Here is a 19,773-nt window from a genome sequence, read left to right on the forward strand (position 1 = left end):
GTGTGTGTGTGTGTGTGTGTGTGTATCTTGTCGTACGTGCTAGGGTTTAAGGCTTATTTTCATGCTTGTATGCATGTGTGTTAAGTAACGCCCATATGCTTGTGTGCTTAATGGACATTTGAAACAAACTGTTGCTTTTTTGCTTCTTCTTTTCTTAACCACAATGAAACAAATACCGACCGACCACTCGGCAGATTCACCGTGCACAATTCTCAGTCATTTCCAAAACAATAAGCCCATGTATTTTAGACAGTGGTAGACAATGCAAGCTTCCCAAATTACACTTTGCTAAGCCCCGCCTCCCACCGCTACTCTGTCAAGCTGTCAGAGCTATGGAGCCCACACTGTCACAAACTGCACTCCCTGAATAAATATCTATTTTTTTGGGGAAAATGCTAAAGTGATTTCAGAGAGAAGCAGACAGAAGGTTGTTATATTGAAGGATGTATCAGGATGTCAAACTGATTCAGCAGTGAAAACAGGTTGTAAAGATAAAGGTAGAAGCTAAAGCTACAGATCACAGTGTAAAAGTGAGCCACCACAGGAGACAATGATATTAATGAACAGCACTGTTCCTGTAAAGCTGGGTAGTTCTTCATTTACTGTTACAATCATTAAAAGGCAAAAGCAGCAGGTGTTTACATTCAGTATACCTTCAGTAGCTAGCATAGCATAGAAGTGCTAACACTAATTAATGATGTGCTAACGTACATTTTACGTAGAAATGTAACATTCTCGAATGTCTCCTTCCAACCTCTCCTGGTAATGAGTATCAATATTACAAAATGTTTAACCATGACCACAAAACCAGCTTGAAAATGAACAAAATCTGACACAATTGCATGAGAGTCTTTGGAGCAGAGCCGCATCGTGCTACGCTATGATCGGCCAGTCTGCATTTGAGGGGCCGGACTTAGTGAAGGGTCTGTTCCAGGCAGCAACTGTCCATTTTTCCCCAGCCGATGACACCATTCACTTGTAGTTGTTACCAGCTGTAGCTAGTTTGCCGATTAAGAATGTCCAAGAGTTGGTCAAAAAAACACTGCATCTGGTTGACTTTTAAATGTTTCCAGCTGACTCATTTCGAATCCTATAAAAAGGTTTTTGATCATGCAGTTGACGGTGACATTCACCAATGGTTATTGACATGTTTGTGTTTCATGTATAATAGGAATGATAATTTATTTTGAACATGACCATGTTTGACTTGATGACACAAGAGAAAAGCTTCTACTGTTTGGCAAACGTGACGCTGTCTTGGGGTAAACATTGAATGGGAGGTAAACTTCCCCTAATCCAATGAAGAGCAGCGCAGAGCGCTAATGTTAGCCTCAACTCTGATAGCATGCAGGACCAGCTCCAAAACAGTTGATGTGTTGTTCATGAATATTATTATTCATTTATTTTTTTTCGTAACATAGCCTGTGACCCCCACAAGCCAAAGGTGCTGATGCTAGTAAGTTAATGACGTGCTCCTTGACTGTTGAAATAACACTTTGTTACTGCGGTAAGGTGATAAGCTAGTTGCCTGGATATGCTAACGGTTGCTGTTTATATAATCCATTCCTTTCAGCTTTGCTCTTGAGCTTTGAGGTTTGGAAATGACAAAAAAAGACACCACCCTTCCTGCACTTAAATACAGAGTATCTCTCTTCCTACAGCCCCGTGCTCACCACTTTGACATGTACAGAAATCCAACGCTGTGCCGAGTTATAGTTGCTAAGCTATGATTGGACGATCAATATTTGATAGTCAATGTTTGGGGTCAGGGATTAGCAAAGAGTAATTGAAAGCTACATTTTTTGGGTGATTTTGCTCTCTCATATTTCCCTTTGTCTCTCTCCATCTGTCTCTTGCTTGCACTTTAGTTTTTTTTTTTGGACTAGTCAGGTGGTCGGTTACATAACTGTTATTTAAACATCAAACAGAATTACTATTCCTAGTTTTGCATGCACGTGTGTATCTGCCAGTGCTTTGCGTGTGTGCATAAACAAAGTATGCATGCAGGCCTGTGCTCTTCTGGGTTTTTATTCATGCCTGGTTATGATTCATTCCTAATGTGTTATTATATATGCATGCACATTTATGGCTTTATGTGCCTGTATTGTATACTGGCATGTGCCCGTATGTGTGTGTGTGTGTCTGTGTGCCTCCACTCTCTGCCCCTGTGAACAGCAGGCCAGCTGACACCCCAGCGAGGATGGATTAGCATTTTAAACTACTGGCATGGCTCTGCATGTCTCCTGACAGCTACTTCTCTCCCATGGGGTCGCCTATACATGAGACATGGGTATCATCCCTGGGACCGAACACAAAAAAAAAATGAGAGTGGAGTCACGGGGAGTTGTTCAGGATCTCACCGACAGCTCTCATAAACAGTTTGCACTCTGAAATTGAAACAACAACACAACAGCTGTGGAACTTTAAAATTCACAGTTGTCAGTATGGATACTGGAAACGATGCAAATTTGCGGCAGTTCCAACACTTAAAAAAAAAAAAGGTTCAATAGATGTATGCAAGCAGTTGACCAACTACTGGGATCCACGTTTTGCATACGGCCATTCCGCACAACGTGATTGAGTTACAGTGTTTTTACAGTGTAATACTATTTGAGTTTTATGATCCGTAACCTCATTAATTATCTCATATGCTACACGTCTATGTATGTTTCATCTGTCAAGTCTTTAGCTAGCCTACAGTTTTTAGTTTTGCTGCTTAAATGTCCCACGTTGTTTGCTGCACTGACATCACTGCGCATGGAAACTTTTACAATTACTGACAGCAGCCTTTTAATCATTCAAATTAATCGTTGAAGAAAACAGTCATACATCAACAGACTTAAAAACATAATTTAAAAAACAACATAGCCTAGGTCTAGTAGAGAGGGGGAGCAAAATGAATCGGAGGAATTAATTAATTTTTGTGGGTGGCGGGTGGATGATTTATGCATCCACACAAGAATCTCTAGTGGAAACTAAAACAGAGCAAGGAGAGTAAAACAAGTACTGGAGTTGTATTCATTGGCTTCAAATGTAATGTTGCTCCGAGTTTGCTGGATATATAAAAAGGAAACTTCTTGCTAACACGTCTGCCGAGCTTTAGAACTTGATATGTCCTTGCTGTGTTACAGCTGCTTTTCGCCGCCCCCAAGTGGCTAAAATCCGTTAATGCAGATTTAAGGTGATGTACAAAATTTGCAATATGAATTAAGTTCAGTTTTGCTCGACTACCATTTCAGAATATATCCAGCTTATGAAAGCTTCTGCATTTGGTTTTCAAAAGGTCTGAAAAGCCAGGATCTTGGAAAGATCACATGAAGCACAGAAAGATTTAAAATGTGTTTGGTAGCATGGAGCATAAATATTCACCGTGGTGAACAGACAAAGAAAAGGTAGGCTATGTGACCCTCACGTTAAAGCAAAAATGTAATAAAGCTGGACACACTAACAGACAAATTGATCACCACTCTTATCCATTTTACTTGTGCTTAAAATTATTTCATATTTTTCAAGTAGCACTTTTGGAAAATGTGATGAAATCTAATGAAAGACAACCACTTGTTCAGCCTTTGGGTAGAACATCTTAATTAGAACAAGTGCTTGAGTGAAAAAATTGTATCTCACAGGCTTGATTAAATTTAATAAAAAAAAGGTCTAATTGTCTTCTTTTCACTGTTTATTCAAAGAAGGACTTTCCACTCTTTAAAAAGACCTGGAGACTCCAGCGCTGCAAAATATCCATCCCATGGTCTTTGATTGCTTTTGATCTATTCTCTTCGACACTATCCTTCTCGGACTGTCGGCGTCATAACATTGGCCTTACTGTCTCCTGCAGACGTGTCCTGTGAGTCCAAGATGCCCGATTCCTGGAGCGATCGGATGCAGGAGTCCACCAGCTCCAAGCCTGTCGTCAGCTCCTCCTCGATGTCCTTCTGTCCATCTGCATGAACGAAAATGGGAAGAAAAAAAAACACACGACTTGAAGCAAAGACGCAGCTTCTTCTGCCACCTGCAGTGCAGTGCAGCTGGATTTACCCGATAGGGGATACCTGCAAAAATGGGTGTTTGTGTTTACACAAATGAACTGAAGAATATGTGCTTTGTGAAGGCTATTTCAATAGAAGTAGTGAAGGTCTTGAACCCAAATGACACAATTCTTCCCAAAACACACAATTCTCATAATGGAAATGGAAACACTCCATGCACAGACTTTTACATCGTGTCTCGTAATCATCATGTTTTGATATTTCTTTTTCCTTCCGTATCAAAAATCAAGTGATTGTTGTCTGTGCACAAGAGAACTAATGCAGCGTGATATTTTGCGGTGCAGGTTCACCCCACGGAAATGAAGGTTAAAAAAAGGAGTGCTAAGCTAGCAATGCTTACTGTCCAGGATAGGCTTTTGGAAATAAAAACAAAATGACTAATAAATGCTAATAAACAATTTGCTCAGAATGTCCCATCAACAACCATGGAATGCTTGGAAACCATCTCTATTCACATGCGGATAGTTTGTCTTTTCAAAACATGTAGGCAAATAAATATCCAAATCATTTTGATTTGCTTAAAACGTTTTTTTTTTAAATAAAGAAACCTGCATAGCACCACTGACACATTGCAAATGAATGGCCTTTCTGAGTAGCAGCCTAACTTATTTTGAAAATAACAATTTATGGCAAGCTAGCTAAGACTTGTAGTATTAATGTCGTTAGTGAAAACTGAACAAAACAGCCAAAGGTTCAACAGGTTAAAACTACATTATTGTCTTTACAATTATCTGCACATTAAGTCTCTGATCATTTGAGTTAATATTGTGAATTTGTGAACTATTGTGAACTTTTACTTGTCCTTTCCACACCTCACCCATCAAGATACAATTAGAACATGTAAGTTAAAAATAATTTTCTCATTCAGCTGCTGATTAGCGACCGAAGAAGCGGCCCCACTCATGTCTCATCACAGAGTTAAGTGTGAGGATGACCCTTTGGGTCAAGGGTATAAAAAACCTAACTGATAATCCAGCAACAAATCCAGGATCTAGGTCTGTGAGGCGCCGCCTCGTACTTAGATACCAGGCCGTTTGTCTGCCAGAGCCAGGCACATAACATGCCCGGTGTCTTCCAAGTTAGAGAGGGCTGCCAAGGGGGATACAACTTACAAATGAGTCTGAGGAGCAACATTAATCTCTTATTGAGAGAGAGAGAGATGGTAAAAGCAGAGGCCCTTTGAGTGGATCTAGGAGGCGGATTTTATTGACTTGGAATGACGCCATTGCAGACTGATGATGTTGATGCTGTTGGGGAAACATTTCCAATTCAGTGCGGTCTGCGGCGTTACGCTGGATTTACTCTCCGCCTTTCCAGCCAGAACTCATTTTCAAACCTGCTTGATCCAAAAGCGATGGGTTTTTAATGATTTGTGAGCGATGCCGAGATCAAAACAGGTCTGATTGGAGCGAGGGAGGGTTTTTTATTTTTTTCGTGACAGAGAAAATTGACTCTCTCTCTCACAGGCCCCGGTGGTCGGTACTTCAGTGCAACGGACGGATGAAGACCGCAGCGGACGCAGAAAGCCTGTCGGTGTGAAACATTTTGACCACGGACCTTTAGTCGCCACTTTGTTGGCAAAGGTCGCCAACCCTGCACTCAGGCAATCAATCTGCTCTCAACACCCCACACATCTCGGCATGACTGACAAAGAGGTGAAGAGAGTGACCTAGGTGTCAGGCATGAGTGGATGTTTTTTTAACTAAAGTGCTGTCAAAGAAGTTGTCAAGCCCCGAGAGGTGTCTTCATTTGACTTTCAAATCACCTAAAAGGCCTCGCACTCATTGATTCCTGTTTTCTGCTTTATGGAAAGCCTATTCCCATCTGGCTCTGCAAACAGGTTAAACTAAATACTCAGAATTATTTGGAGATGCTGTTTGACTTTTACTCAGCTGTCAGAAGGCGTGAGGGGATTTGAAAGTTTTTTTCTGTTAGAGCAAGCCTTTTGTGTTTATTTAGCGTTCAATGTGGAGAGTGAGTTTGATTCAGCATTTTAAAACGCTGCAGCCAAACTACTTCTTTTACAGGATTGCATTAATACAATGTAAGAGCATGATGGGGGATTTATTATTATTTCTTTTTACAATGGCTACCAATATAATAAAGCACAGTCAGCAATGTGCACTGCCGGAATGCACACAATAGAGCACCAGACAGAGTGTATGATTTGAGAGCATTTGAGAAGAAATGTTACCTTGGTTGTTCCAGCGAAATTTCTCATCTGCTGAGCTGCAAGAGACAAACAACAGACGGCAAACAAGATTAGAAATATGAGCAAAACATTTCACTGTTTTGTTTGTTGGTGCAACACTATAACAGCACTTCCATCAACTCAACTCTTTTCAGTGGATTCTCATAAATTTGGCATTAACGGCACAACATAGAATCAGAATCAGAAGCATTTATTGCCACAGTATGTTGAACATACAAGGAATTTGACATGACGGGTGATCCATAACATAATTCTCAGGTACTTCAATTAGCGACAATTTTTTAGCTGCTGTTTGATGATGTCATTCACCCACTGTTTCAAGCTTTCCTTATGCCTTTTCACCCGTACCGATTGTCGGCAGCAGCAGTCTGCAACAGTGGCAGACCCTGTTATACCCAATATACAGCTCCACTAGATGCTCATCCCCAAGCCCCGTATGGTGAGTATGCTGCTTTCAAATGTACCTGCTATACTGTCTGACAGTCAACACAGTGGGCCTGCGACTGAGGCACCTGAAACATGAATCAAAAAGTCATCTAGTTTCTGAATGGCTCAATAACTGCCTTAACTGTCAATAACTGTCAACTGACGGTGGAACATCTTGGGATTAAAATGCTCATTAACAAAAACGGCAACAGATATTGCCAAACATTTTTTTAAGTAGAATCGATTGTGCTACTTTGCATAATTATCTGGGCTGGATTGCTGCCATGTGCTGCAGTTTCCCCACTTGTGCTTCGATACACTACGACCCTAAGGTGGGAGGTTTTTACACTCACTTGCTCTCATTTAAGGGAAAGACTATGAAGCAAGTATACAGAGTGCAGTAGGTGCCAAAATGTCTAAGAAGAAACATATCTATATTGTGGAACAGAACTTTTCAAAGTCAATATTTTTCAATCAAATGGCATCCTTCCAGCGCAGCCACAAACTGTGAATTGTTAGTCAGGGTGTTTTCCTCCAGTTGGAGCTTCTCTGACACATGTTCAATACTGTTCACCGCTATAGAGTCACGTCTTTTACGATTCTTGGGCCGCAGGGTTAACCCCCTCACCCTGTCTATGGAGGCGGAGTTGTCATTTATGTCTTCGATTGCATGGTTGTAAAATCTGCTTGATTTGGAATCCTAAAAACTCTGATAGCCCAGTCAGTTATTCCAGTAAAGTATTATTAATATGTTCACTATGAATCCATGACAGTAACATTTAATGCAGCCTGCAGGCTGTCCAAAAACTTAAGCATGTGATGATTTTTTCAAGGGATTGTTTGATATTTTGGAAAATGTGCCGCAAAGAGTTAGATGAAAAATCATTGCCACTCCTATGGTCTGTGTGTCATATGTGACTGTAGCCTCCAGGAAGACTATTGATTCCTGGTAAGGGCATTGTCCCTCTTACACCACGATCACTTGCCAAAGAAAAACAAATAAAATCATTAGTTTGTATTTTTAGGTGTTTTGCAACCAAAATGTAAGTTTTTTTTCTCAAGCCATTCACTCCTTTTCCCTGGTAGCCCTGAGGCTTTGCTAATTCCTGGAACAATCATTGCCACCCCATGAGGCAATGGAAACGTTGTTCACTGCTACAGTAAATAGGACCATTGACCATACGATCTGCCAGTGGGAGATATTTCTAGTGCTCAGCTCAACTCTTTGGCTCAGCTATAAGCCAGAAAGCTAACGTTATGCTGGCAAGATTCAAAGTCAATATAATTCCGTACGGTTAAAAACATTAAGCATACTTTGACTGTATGTTTAACAACAGGACAAGCTAGCTATCTAGCCATGTCACTGTCCCCAAATCAACATTAATATATTACCGAATTATTGACTAGCATATAGCATAAAGCCATCGTTACGCTTGGGTAACGTTAGCGAGTTGAATAGCAAATTAAAGACCATCGCTTGTAATATGTTTAAATTAGTTTTCAAATGTAAACTAAATATCTATTTTACTAAATGTAGTCATCGAATTAATTTAAAACGGTGAACAGAGTTTAACCAGAACTACTACTTAGTAGGTGGACTATTATCAGGAATTGACCCTGCAGCCAATCAGAATCGAGTATTCACCCAGACAATAGAATAAGATGCAAGAACCAAAAAGTGATAAGCTTAGACTAAAAGCAAAGAAAAATAACATAGCCTGGGTCTGTTCAAAGTTATGATAATACCCACTAACAACTACCAGTACATCTAAAGCTCACTAAGTCAAGGTGCTTAAAAATTCAAAGTGTATCTACTGCCTTCACATGGAGACGGCTAGCAGCTAACTTAACGGTGCTAACAAGGCTAACAATGTCGACAGTGATGACAGCGCTGAGGCACGTGCCGCCGGCCCAGCTATGTAAACAAAGCCCAGGGAAGTTGGTGTTTGGTAGTCAACTCCTATGTCCCAGTCTTTATGCTAAGCTAAAGCAGCTCTGATACCGCTCCAAATTGTACCAGTCCAAAATCCTCCATATCTGTAACCCAAAGCCTCTAAAGCTAAACCTAGCGATGGATGCTATTCACTCCCCTGGGGACAAAGAACAGATGCTATTAAATCATCCCATTGATTACCCCCATTCTGTGTGTGCGTGTGGTGTGTGACGGATTGCGAGGGGGAGCCAAGTTATTAATGGGATCCTCAGTCAGCAAAGCAGACTCCTCATTCATCAGGCGTTATTATACCAAACAATACACCCCCACACGTGCACACACACACACACACATACAAGCCAGCGCACAGTTGCTACAAAGGAGGCAAATGCATCACACAAACTGGGTGTCTTGGAGGATGGAGTGTGTTTATATCAAGACACACACCTCGGATGGGGCAAGATGATGAGGATTATTATCAGTAGTCTGTGCTGATGTCAGAGGCTGAGTCAATGTTTTCTTAAACGGCAGGACGGACTTGTCCTCGCGCTCTTTTCCTTGGTGTCAAAATGTTGCCTCGTTGCTCTTGAAAATGCCCCCAAAGTAAAGGCGAATGTGTGTTATTTACCAATGCCCACAATGTGATATAGTTCAAACTAAATGCAAGCCGAGTGCTCACGTAGAGACCTCATTGGAAACTGTGAGGAAAAGAAGCCGAGTGGTGTTATCATCAAGTGGTTACATCAACAGGAGCTGGAGCTGGAATATAAAGCAGTCCGGAGGGGTTCTGATTTCTGCCTGAGCATGGGGGAAATAAAGGAATGTGCTCGTATTATCGGGGAGATCAAAACACACCAGACCAAACCAGATAAGAGCGGAGAGAAGAGCAGATATAACACATAGCTTGGAGGAGAATAGGCTAAACTAGACTACATTATACCAGAACAATCCTCCATCAGTTGGATTGTATCATGAATCAGAGTCAGGGTGTGTGCCATTCATCAGAAGAGGCTCATCCTTTTGATATATACAGTATCTTCTAGTGCCAAAGCTAGTAGAATAAAGTAATCACTAACCATCTTAATATTCAAATAATTGTTTCAGTCATCTGTCAAGTAACAAGACTTAGAGACTCTTGACATTGTAATGTCGCAACAGGGGAAGTCAGAGGATTGCCAAAGTCTTTACAATTCATCTAGACACGGACAGGAGAGTGTGTCTATCGAATTTCATGGCAGTCCAGTCCAGTAGCTGTTGAGTTGTTTAACTCACAATGAAAAAGTCAGTGGTTCACCAAAGTCCTTAAGATTCATCCTCTGGGCTCTACAGATGTCTTTTACAAAATGTCATGGCGATCCATCCAATAGTTGTTGGATTGTTTCACTCAAAACCACAAATGTCAACCCCGTGGTGTGGGCACAAGAGGAAAAGTCGCCGGATCACCAAAGTTGAATCCTCTGGGGATCATGAACGTCAGAATTTCATGGAAATCCATCCACCAGTTACAATTTGCCATCCCTCACAACCGAGCCGCAGCCTTCCCCTTCCTCTCTCCTTTCTCTCCCCCGCCTCTCTGGCTATACAAGCAGTCTTCCTCCTCCTCCCCCTCCTCCTCCTCCTCCTCCTCCTCCTCCTCCTTCTGGCCACCAGTTACATCTCATCAAACCTCAGTATCTGAAACCTCTTGACCTCTTGGCCCAGAAAACACAGAAAGATTGTTTGGTTTTTTTCCCTCCTAGTCGAATCTCTACGGCGCGTCAATGGGATGTGACAGCGTAATTAGTGGACCGAGGGAGAGAACTAATTGACGGCGTGATCAACTTGCCTGCTACAGGTCACGCCATTCCGTGGCACTTCATCACCGCTAATGATACAATGCCGTGTGAATGTGTGGCTTAGTTTGTGTGTTTACAAAACAGCCCTCGAGTCTGGCTTGCTGAGGGATCAGCGCTATAGTTGTTGCCTTTGAATGTGCAAAGCTAAAAAAAAAAAGACCAATACAAGGCCGTAGATGTCATTAATTAATTTAAAAAAAACACTGTCAATGCTATCTAACATGTTATTGTACTCAATCTCTGCTACTTTTGATATTCAGAAAATCCAAACATGTTGCATAATCCCAAGTAAAGGACACTGCATTATCTCAGAAATATGGGTTTCAGGTCATTTTCAAACCTGTGGAGTTTTATCTTGTGGATTTGGACTCTGGTTGGTGCAATTTTCTTCCGGCAGAACCAAACTATCAACTATCATACTCGGGTGCGGAACAAAAAGACCGCTGCTAGACCATTTGGAAAGTTGTCTCTGCTCAGTCATGAACGGATTCTGGAGCAGTTCTTTTGTGGTGTGAAAGCGATCTGTCCCAACTACAAGGCTTATGCTGTGTTCACACCAAGCGCTGAGCAAATTTTTGAGTTTACTTGTGGGATCATTCGTGCTTATTCGCGCCATTCACGCAATTCACACCGGATGCGCCAGAGAGGAGGAGTTGCTTATGGAAATCGTTATCAACTAAGCCATTTATTTCCACCACCAACCGTGGAAGAAATAACCACTATTGCTGCTTTGCACATGTTGTGGAAGTCCCAGATATCCCAGGAAACTAAACGCTGTCTTGTCTGGGTTCAAAACATCATCTGGAGGCGCTTCATCGATTTCGTCGAGGTGTATTCACCGTATCTAGCCACACGTCGGCTGGTTTACTACAGCTGTATGAACACAAAATAAACAATTTTGCTGTGATTTAATTTGATTGGTGCTAGGCTTTGCTAACATTGTAGCAGCTCCATCAACACTGAATATAACGTCATATGCCTGCATTAATAAGGCAGCCTCGTTATTGTTTGTACTACATGGTTTATACATTGCCTTCTTGACATTTGGACCTTTGTGTACTTTCTCACTGGCGCCCCCAGACACATCTAACCAATGAACGGATGCAACATCTTCACATGGCTGTCAGTAACGCCTTTTGGTTTGAAACTCTGGCCAATTGGCGTTGCTGCCAGTACGGATAGTTTTGATGTGTTTTTGTTTCATTTATTGGTTGTGTCCCCGGTGTGTAAGGGCCTAAAGGTGGCTGTATAGAAAACTCTTACTCTAAATACGTCATGGTAACCTTTAATGGCTCATCTAATGTTAATCCCCCAAAATTCACCGAACAGCTTATATTTGAAATATAAAAAAAGACAGAAATTTAGTTTTGCAGGGCTGCCAATGTTTCTGGAGCTCCACCGAGCAAATATGTCTAAAATAAAAATCTGATGCTACTTAACCACAAATTGGATCCATTAGACATTATGACACATTGGCCTCTGCCATTTCAGGACTATAATACAAATCTTTACAATAACTGGGAATATACATGTCAAGATGAGGGGCCAATTTGAGCTGCAGCCTAATTCAAATCAGGTAAATAGCAAGGCAGGTAAAAGCTCTCTATTGCAATACTTGAATGCGGTTATTACATTTTGGGGGTTAAAAGCACCACTTGGTAAAGCCGTTGATTTGAGTCGGATCAAAGAACAGATGGGACGCGTAATGCTCCGTAATTTCAAATAATGATCAACTCCTGTTGTACATTGGGACCTGATATTTTTCGGCTGCTTTGAAGAGTGCACTTTGGCTATTTGGTGCTATTCCTAGAGGAAAAAAAAGGTAATGTCACAAATCAAACCGCTGCTCTCACCGACTGGTCCGCTGCATTAAGGAGCAGGGAAATTAGACAATAGAGCCACCCATAAACAAAAAAAACAACAAAGAAATGAAAGCGAAGGTCTTTTTTTTTTTTTAGCTTTTGGAAAGCATCGTCCAATAATGCAGCCACAAGCTAAAGCCACAGCGTTGGTTGTTAATTCACTCAAGAGAGTTTTACATAAAAACAACACAAACTCATAGGTGGATGACTTATGATATTTTTACGCATAAATGTAATTTAGACATCAATCGCGGTTTGTCAGCTACAAATCCATTCGCACTCTCGTCACAACTGCCGACGCTGCATTTTTGAAAAGCTTATAGTCATCTAAATGAAGTCTAAAATTAGCATTAGAATGTGACAAGTTGTACTTGACCATTCAAAGAAAAGCAGACTTTATTCCCCAGAAGCCCCATCGATATTCATTCTCTTCTTCATTTCTCTGATCATCAATCACTGCCGCTCCACTTTGCTTTATAGTAATCATGCATTTTGGGAGTGATGCCTCTTCTTGCTGCCTTCTACTGAGACAACACTCTGACTCTAAAATGCATTTGTAATACCGAATGAGGCGGACGGTTGGGGTATGGTGATGCTGTCTATTTTAAATGGATACAGGGGGAGAAATTAAAGGAAAACTCTGAATAAAAGGAAAAAAACACCGTTGCAAGTCCCACGTGAAGGCTGTATGCCACAGTGTGTTTACAATAACACAGATAAGCCAAAATATGAGAATGCAAAGTAGCTGATAACGGCAGGAATCCGTGAGACATGAAAAACACCTGTTGTGAAAATCTCTGTTGCTATGGTAATAACCAAGATATTCTGTTTCAACAAGTGTAGATGACGAACAGGATATGATCCCAAATATGACCTAAACTAGGGCAGGAGCTGGTGTTTCACCTGCTACACGAGAGGCCGGTTTGCTGCAGAGAGCGCTGTCTAAATATCATAACTTATGTTTTTCCTGCAATGGGAATGACAGTGGTGTGCCTGTCAGAGGCTCCAGAAAAGCGCATAATGCGGCACGAGATAGGCAGTGTCGCGAGCTCAAAATGACTTCAAAGAGACCAATAATTCACTGGGTGATCCCTGTGGGAGCAGGAAGCATATCAAACAGCTCGGCTGTAAGCCACACAAACAACAAGTCATCCAGTTGATATTAGCTGGCTCGAAAATTATGCTAACTTTTGTCAGATTCTCCATCCTACAAAAATATACACTCGAGACCCAAAGCGAGAAAAAATACTTGAGCTGCCATCTTGCACATCTGGAGCCGGAGTTTGCGCGGTGATTACTAGCTGTTTGGCAAGAAAGACACAACAACTAACCAAACAAACCACAATTTATGAGCAAATTGATGTTCTATTACAAGACTCGTGATTCGTGTTTCAGATACGTCGTCTGCTGACACTGACATGATCACGCCCGGCGAGTCGACAGTGCTGGTGGGAAATGTTGGGAAATGTTGCTAAACTAGCGACACACAGAGTGACTGTATAAGATCTTTACAGTTAGTCTGTATATGAAGATCGTTATAATACAGATTTTTATGTTTGAAACAGAACATTTAAAGTTTAAGCTCCCCTCCACGGTCCTACTCAAGGTACAATTCCTGTGCTTCGTGACTTAATCCAGGGCAGCTATCCATCACAGCTGTCAATCGTGATGCCACACCCCCTTTATATAGACAAATGAACACTTAAACAGACATCAGAGGGATAAGAACTGCCTTGAATGTCAGAAACCACATTTAGGAAAAATGCAGTAGAGGTGTAGAGGTGTAGGCCATCCTCTAACATGGAGGGGGCGGGGTTTATGACCTATACTGCAGCCAGCCACCAGGGGCAATGGAGATGTTTTGGTTTCACTCTTGGGTCACTGTCATGTCATCCATCTTTATGCAAAGTCTATGGAACAGACTTATGATTAATACTCCTGCTGCTGGTCTTAGAACAACAGCAGCTGCAATATTGATAATTTAAATCATTTTCAAAATGATATCTACAGTCAGTTGCTCCCAGAGTCAGTGATGTTGTTGCCGTGATGTTCTGTACGTAAGATACAGACCTCTAATGTTGCCTGGCAGCAGATGCAAGCAGCTCGAGAATCAGCAAAACAATTCATCAAGAACCTGTTACTGCACAGAAAGCCAGTAGTTACACATGAGAGAGATAGTCAGTCTCTTAATATGAGAGTGCTGATTTAAGACCAGCTCGGAGACACAAAGGAGTCCGTACGGAGCATGTGATATCAAAGGTGAGCCCTGAGCGGCACTCGGAAGCTGTTTAACGTGTGAGTTACAAGACAACCTGACACATTTGACATTGTAGAATCTGAGAGAATGCAGATAAACGCACGCAGGACGGACGCTGATATTGTTGAAAAAAACGGGATTTCCTGCTGCATCGGTGGCAGTCAGACAGTCCATCAGTTAGCCATGGGGAAAAAGGCCCATGCACATCCCAGGATGCCTATTGTGGACCTTTAATTACTGTCTGAACTGGAAGACGGAGGACCCCGGGCGCGCTCTGTAACTACGTGCTTTATCTTGCCCCGGTCACCTGAGTTTTACCTAATTGCGCATTATGTCGGAACAATGGCTAACTGTTGCTGCTTTGTCCAGGTAATATGTGACTCGTCTGTGTCTCATATCTCAAGAGGGGAGACAATTGAACGGGTTGAAAATGTCAACAGCCTTGGGAGACATGCTGAACATTGCTACCCGGAGTAGGGGATGCGTGGTGCATAATGCATGGCCGGATGGTGTAATGAGTAAATTCATCCCAACAGAAAAACCGGTCCTTTCGTTCAACCCTTAAAATGACCTATATGCTTACATTTTCTGAACAAAGTGAAACTATGACACTATTATCTACGTATAAGTCTGTGGCAACTAAAAATGGCAGCACGACTAATTTCCTCCACAGCCGAGTGGGAGAAGTGTGTGCGAAATTGCAAGACGAGAAGCATCTTTTATTGATTTTATTTTATTATTTTATATGAAGTTTGGTGAAAGTAAAAAATGACTTTATCTGCTGAAGGCTTATTTTGTTGAAAAAAATCATTAAAGAAAAATCAGCACCAACTTTAACCAAGTTGTCCTAACTTAATCAAACCCTAAAGGCACCCTGCGGAGTTTCTGTGTAAACTATCAAAAAAAGAGTTATATTTGTTGTTTCCTACAAGAATGTGTCTTCGGGGTTTAATAAATATGTTGAACGCATATCCTTCTACTAAAACTTTTGCAAAAGCGATTCTTTAGAGGAACAACGTCATCTTGGTGACAGGGGGTGCCTGATCAAACAAAAGGAGGCAAATAACGTGTATTTTATGTTTTTTTTGCTGGAGGACCCTGGAGGCCAAAACTTGAAAATAAGACATTTCCTAAATTTGTTTCAAACAGAGAGAATGCGCAGCAGAGAGGGTCCTCATGCGAGATGGGAACACATACAACGTTTTGTGTGTGTGTGTGTTCGCGCCAATATCACCAAGTCCGAATACTCGTATGCGACGAGCTTATCTGTTAGAGCACGTGCATCCCTGCTAAGGTAAGAGAGGAGCGGAGAAAGGACAATTTGTGTGGAGGCAAATGCTAAATAAAATAATGCTGGCTACCAGCAGCGCTGCAGCAGATTGCAATCAACCAAAAAGAAAGTAACACCAACTGAATGCAAAGCTCTGTGTCTGGCTGCGGCCGATAATATTTTTATTTTTTTTTTGTGAAATCCTGCCCTTTTTTTTAATAAAAAAAGCTCAGCGTGAGCTGCCAAAGCTGGAGCGAGGACAGTGAAGGTGACGGTAGATATCAGTCTTCGTCTGGGTCTGATGTGCAGGAATTGAGCCGAGGTGGAGGAGGGATTTTATTTCCCTCCCCCCCTCCCTTCCTCCCACTCCATCCAGACAGAGGGAAACACGAGACCCTTTGAGGCGAGTGATTAGAGCGCAGCAGGACGAGGCGCAGCTCGCCCTTCCTGTTGCCCTGTCCACATGCTCCGAACAAATGGTCGGAGACGGAGAGGAGGAGAAGTCTCAAGTGACCCACTAAATTGGTCAGATTGACTTCCTCGACTGCCAGTGTGGGAGGCGGCCATCTTGACTCGGGGCCAGACGTTAAACGAGAAGCAAGGGGGGAGGACATGTTGGTTCTCCGTGTGAGACCAGACGGTCTTTCCAGAACTGCCCAGAGACAGATTTCATCTCTCCATGTCTACTTTTCTCTCGGCGAGATTAATAATCTCTCCCGCGCTGCCGATCATGCGGATAGAAATATCTCTTGACAAGCACGATGTCAGAAATGATTGACGGTGTTACATCTCTCTCTCATGGTTGCTGTGCGGGCATTCGAAGCAAATTTCCAAAAAAAACGAGCCTTTTGCATGACAACAAAGAGTCTGAGAGAGCAGCACTTCAGGACTTCACAGAGTGGCGTGATCAGTCATCTTTTTTCAGCCGAGCAAACAACAGCTGATGTGTGCAAACTTCAGTGGGCAGACTTCAGTGGGCCGACGCTCTCCACATCTCCTCCCTCCCCTTTTCCAGTTATCAAGGGCCCAAATATTGAGCCTGTCAAGAGCTATGACTACGTGTTACTGTCAATAGACAATACCTCCCTTTGGGACAAGTGCGCAGAGGACATTGTGTTCAAGACGAGGTCAGTGGGTGGGCTAACCGGGCAGCAACCTCCCGTTCTGACAAATGAAGTCACTGCTGAAGTGTCTTAAAACTTGCATTCTTGCTACTGGCCAGCAGGAGGCGACTCCTCTGGTTGCAAAAAGAGGCCTGGTTGTATAGAAGTCTATGAGAAAATGACTCTACTTCTCTCTTGATTTATTACCTGAGTAAACATTGTGAACATGAGTTTATGGTCTCAATCTCTATAGTTTCAAGTCTTCTTCAATACAGCATGATGTTCATTTAGTAAATGATGGTCCATTTATCGTAAAATAGACCATAAAGCAGAGTGAGCTTCAGGGCGGGCTTACTGTGATTGACAGGTCGCTGCCACTATCAGAGCCGTATATGGTGTCTCTACGTTACTACTCCGCATTCCAAATATGGTAACTTCCATTCATTGGCTGCAAAAATCCGCCGTCAAATCCGCCGTCCACCAACCAATGGGTGACGTCACAATGACTATGTCCACCTCTCATACAGTCGCTAACGCACTCTCTACGGCAGGGGTGGGCAATTATTTTTCCCGAGGGGCCAGCGGACACGGACATCTCAGGCTTTGCTTGCTAATCTATACTCAGAAGATGTTGGTTCTCTTTGGATCTACCTACATATGTGAAGTTTAACAATCCAGATCCAGATCCTCTCTCACTGACCATCACCTGTCAGCTGTCCTTCACATATCACCTCAGACATTCAACCTGACTTCAGTGCACTCGTTCACTGAACTGAAAAACTGAAAATTAGATAATTGGACTACAAACAATAGTGATAAAAGTAATCATTTTGCAGAAACATGATTGCTGTCAGTGTGGTACTATTATATATGGATATGACATATGTATATTTGTTTGGATCATTATTCCTTTTTAACTTTTTAACTCCTTTATGCTCCTTTGTGTTGTTCAGTTTGGGTAGTTAGGAAAGGTTTGACAAATTATAATGTGCAAAGTAACTACATGCAAACAAAAATTCCTTGCTTTATAGTGACCTTTTGTATATGGTCTCATATAAAACATCTATTTGTTCTTTAAAGCTTGTTTCTCTTTTAATTTTATCAGTCGAAGATACAGACACACATTTCCATCTATTCACTTATGTAACAGGTTTTAATAGTAACCAAAGGTCAGAGGTCACCTGTCAAATTTAAAGGTGTAGCTAGAGGTGCTGTGAATTGTGTGTGAGGGGAGGTGTGACTAGGGGGAAGTAGGAACATATGGAAACCATATAAAAGAGGTAGGATTTGAGGTGCATAGTGGGTTTTCTTTATTCGAAGCTGTGCTTGAAAAAGCTTGTTTTGCATTTTTTCCAAACCAAGCTTGGACACAATCACAGTCACACAGTGCACTTCCAGTTATTTATTAGTGCAGAATGCCAAAATGTGATGTAATATTGTGGAATTGGTGCATAGTTGTTGGTAAGCAGACATGTACAGCTAGCAACAAGCACATCACTGTTAATTGTTAGTATGTTGCATTCAATCCATTTCTCATCTGCTGTGTGTTGTCTTCCCATAACCAAATGAGTTTAGAATTTACAGACTGATGCATACATCAGTTTGGTCTGCAGGCTTGATGTTCATGCCAGCAACACTTCAAGTTTGTGGTTTGAATATCTACGGCATCACCCGCCGGATGTGCCAATCACCGGGACGAAAGGAATGCATTCATGTTTGGTTGCTTTCAATGTTTAAATATAGCTAAATGAAACACACATCCCTGTGCAGTTTTTTTGCAGTTTTTTTTTTTAAGTTGTATTTTGTCTTATTCTATGTCATTTGGTAATTTCAATTTTCATGGCATAAGAGTTTCTTTTTTTCAGTTTTAGCCTATTGTGACCTGTTGCCTTTTGAGAAAGTATTTGTACAGTATAATAAAGAAATATTTTGCCAAAGTGATGCCTCACTAAAGGGAATTTGTGTGTCCCCTATGCTGCTGCCTGGACAAGTCCTCCTGGAAACCCGATACGTGACACAGCCCTGGTGCCAAAGCGCTGTGTTTAGCCCGACTGTTGTGGCTGTAGTAGCAGTGTACTGTGTGTTTTTTTTCCGAAAAGCCAAAGCTGTGGCCATCTACTCTCGTAGCTAGCTAGATGTCACACACACACACACACACACACACACACACACACACACACACACACTATCATAAGCCGAGTGCCAGGTCTCCTTATCACCATCGATCGGGTCCAGCCAAGTCACTTTACCGGATGGCAGACGTTCAGCCCTAAACTAAGGAAAACATCAGTTTGTAGCCAAAATGGCCGACGATCTGTTCTCAGTCCCTTTGTGCTGCTGCGGCGGACTCCCAGGTGTGTGAAACTGTCATGATTGAACTAAAAGAATTACGTTTATGAAGTATATTTAATCAACAGTTGATCTTATATAATAGTTCTTCACTCCCGTCATCAAATTTGTGTCTGATACAATTTGACATACAAATATATCTGCAGGATGACATCAATGAAGGTGTTTTTGTCTTTTGTGTGACACTACGGTTATTGTTTGGTTAGATGCACAAAAGAGCTTGGTTAGTGTGTGTGAGGTTCCTCTGTTACCTTTCCTCTATGTTGTGCACCATAGGGCCACATATTACCATAGCAACCTGGGCCATGTGCATTGACAGCATTGTAATGTGGGGCCTTGAGGTTGTTTGAATTATTCACAGGATGTCTGATTCAGTTTAATCCATCCTGACGTGTCACTTCTGAGAAAAGCAGAGTTTTGACAGTAAATTGGTGATTTCTTTTCAACTGTAGGTGCTTTGCATGTAAACTGGGAACGACA

At 41.9% G+C, this 19,773-nt stretch overlaps 1 protein-coding gene across 5 annotated transcripts in view; it reads right to left on the reverse strand.

Moving 5' to 3' along the window:
• Nucleotides 1-19,773, reverse strand: part of ctnnd2b (catenin (cadherin-associated protein), delta 2b) — a 147,933-nt gene that overhangs the window by 62,887 nt on the left and 65,273 nt on the right. For all 5 annotated transcript variants that reach the window (XM_031854786.1, XM_031854782.1, XM_031854787.1 and 2 more), the window contains 2 exons: nt 6,241-6,275; nt 3,824-3,940 (listed from right to left, as the gene is read on the reverse strand). In XM_031854786.1, coding sequence (XP_031710646.1) covers nt 3,824-3,940; nt 6,241-6,275 — 152 coding nt within the window. The remainder of the gene's footprint in view (nt 1-3,823; nt 3,941-6,240; nt 6,276-19,773) is intronic.

This window comes from Anarrhichthys ocellatus, unplaced genomic scaffold (genome assembly GCF_004355925.1).
Source record: "Anarrhichthys ocellatus isolate YVR2014 unplaced genomic scaffold, GSC_Weel_1.0 scaffold15, whole genome shotgun sequence".
Taxonomy (NCBI): Eukaryota; Metazoa; Chordata; class Actinopteri; order Perciformes; family Anarhichadidae; genus Anarrhichthys; species Anarrhichthys ocellatus.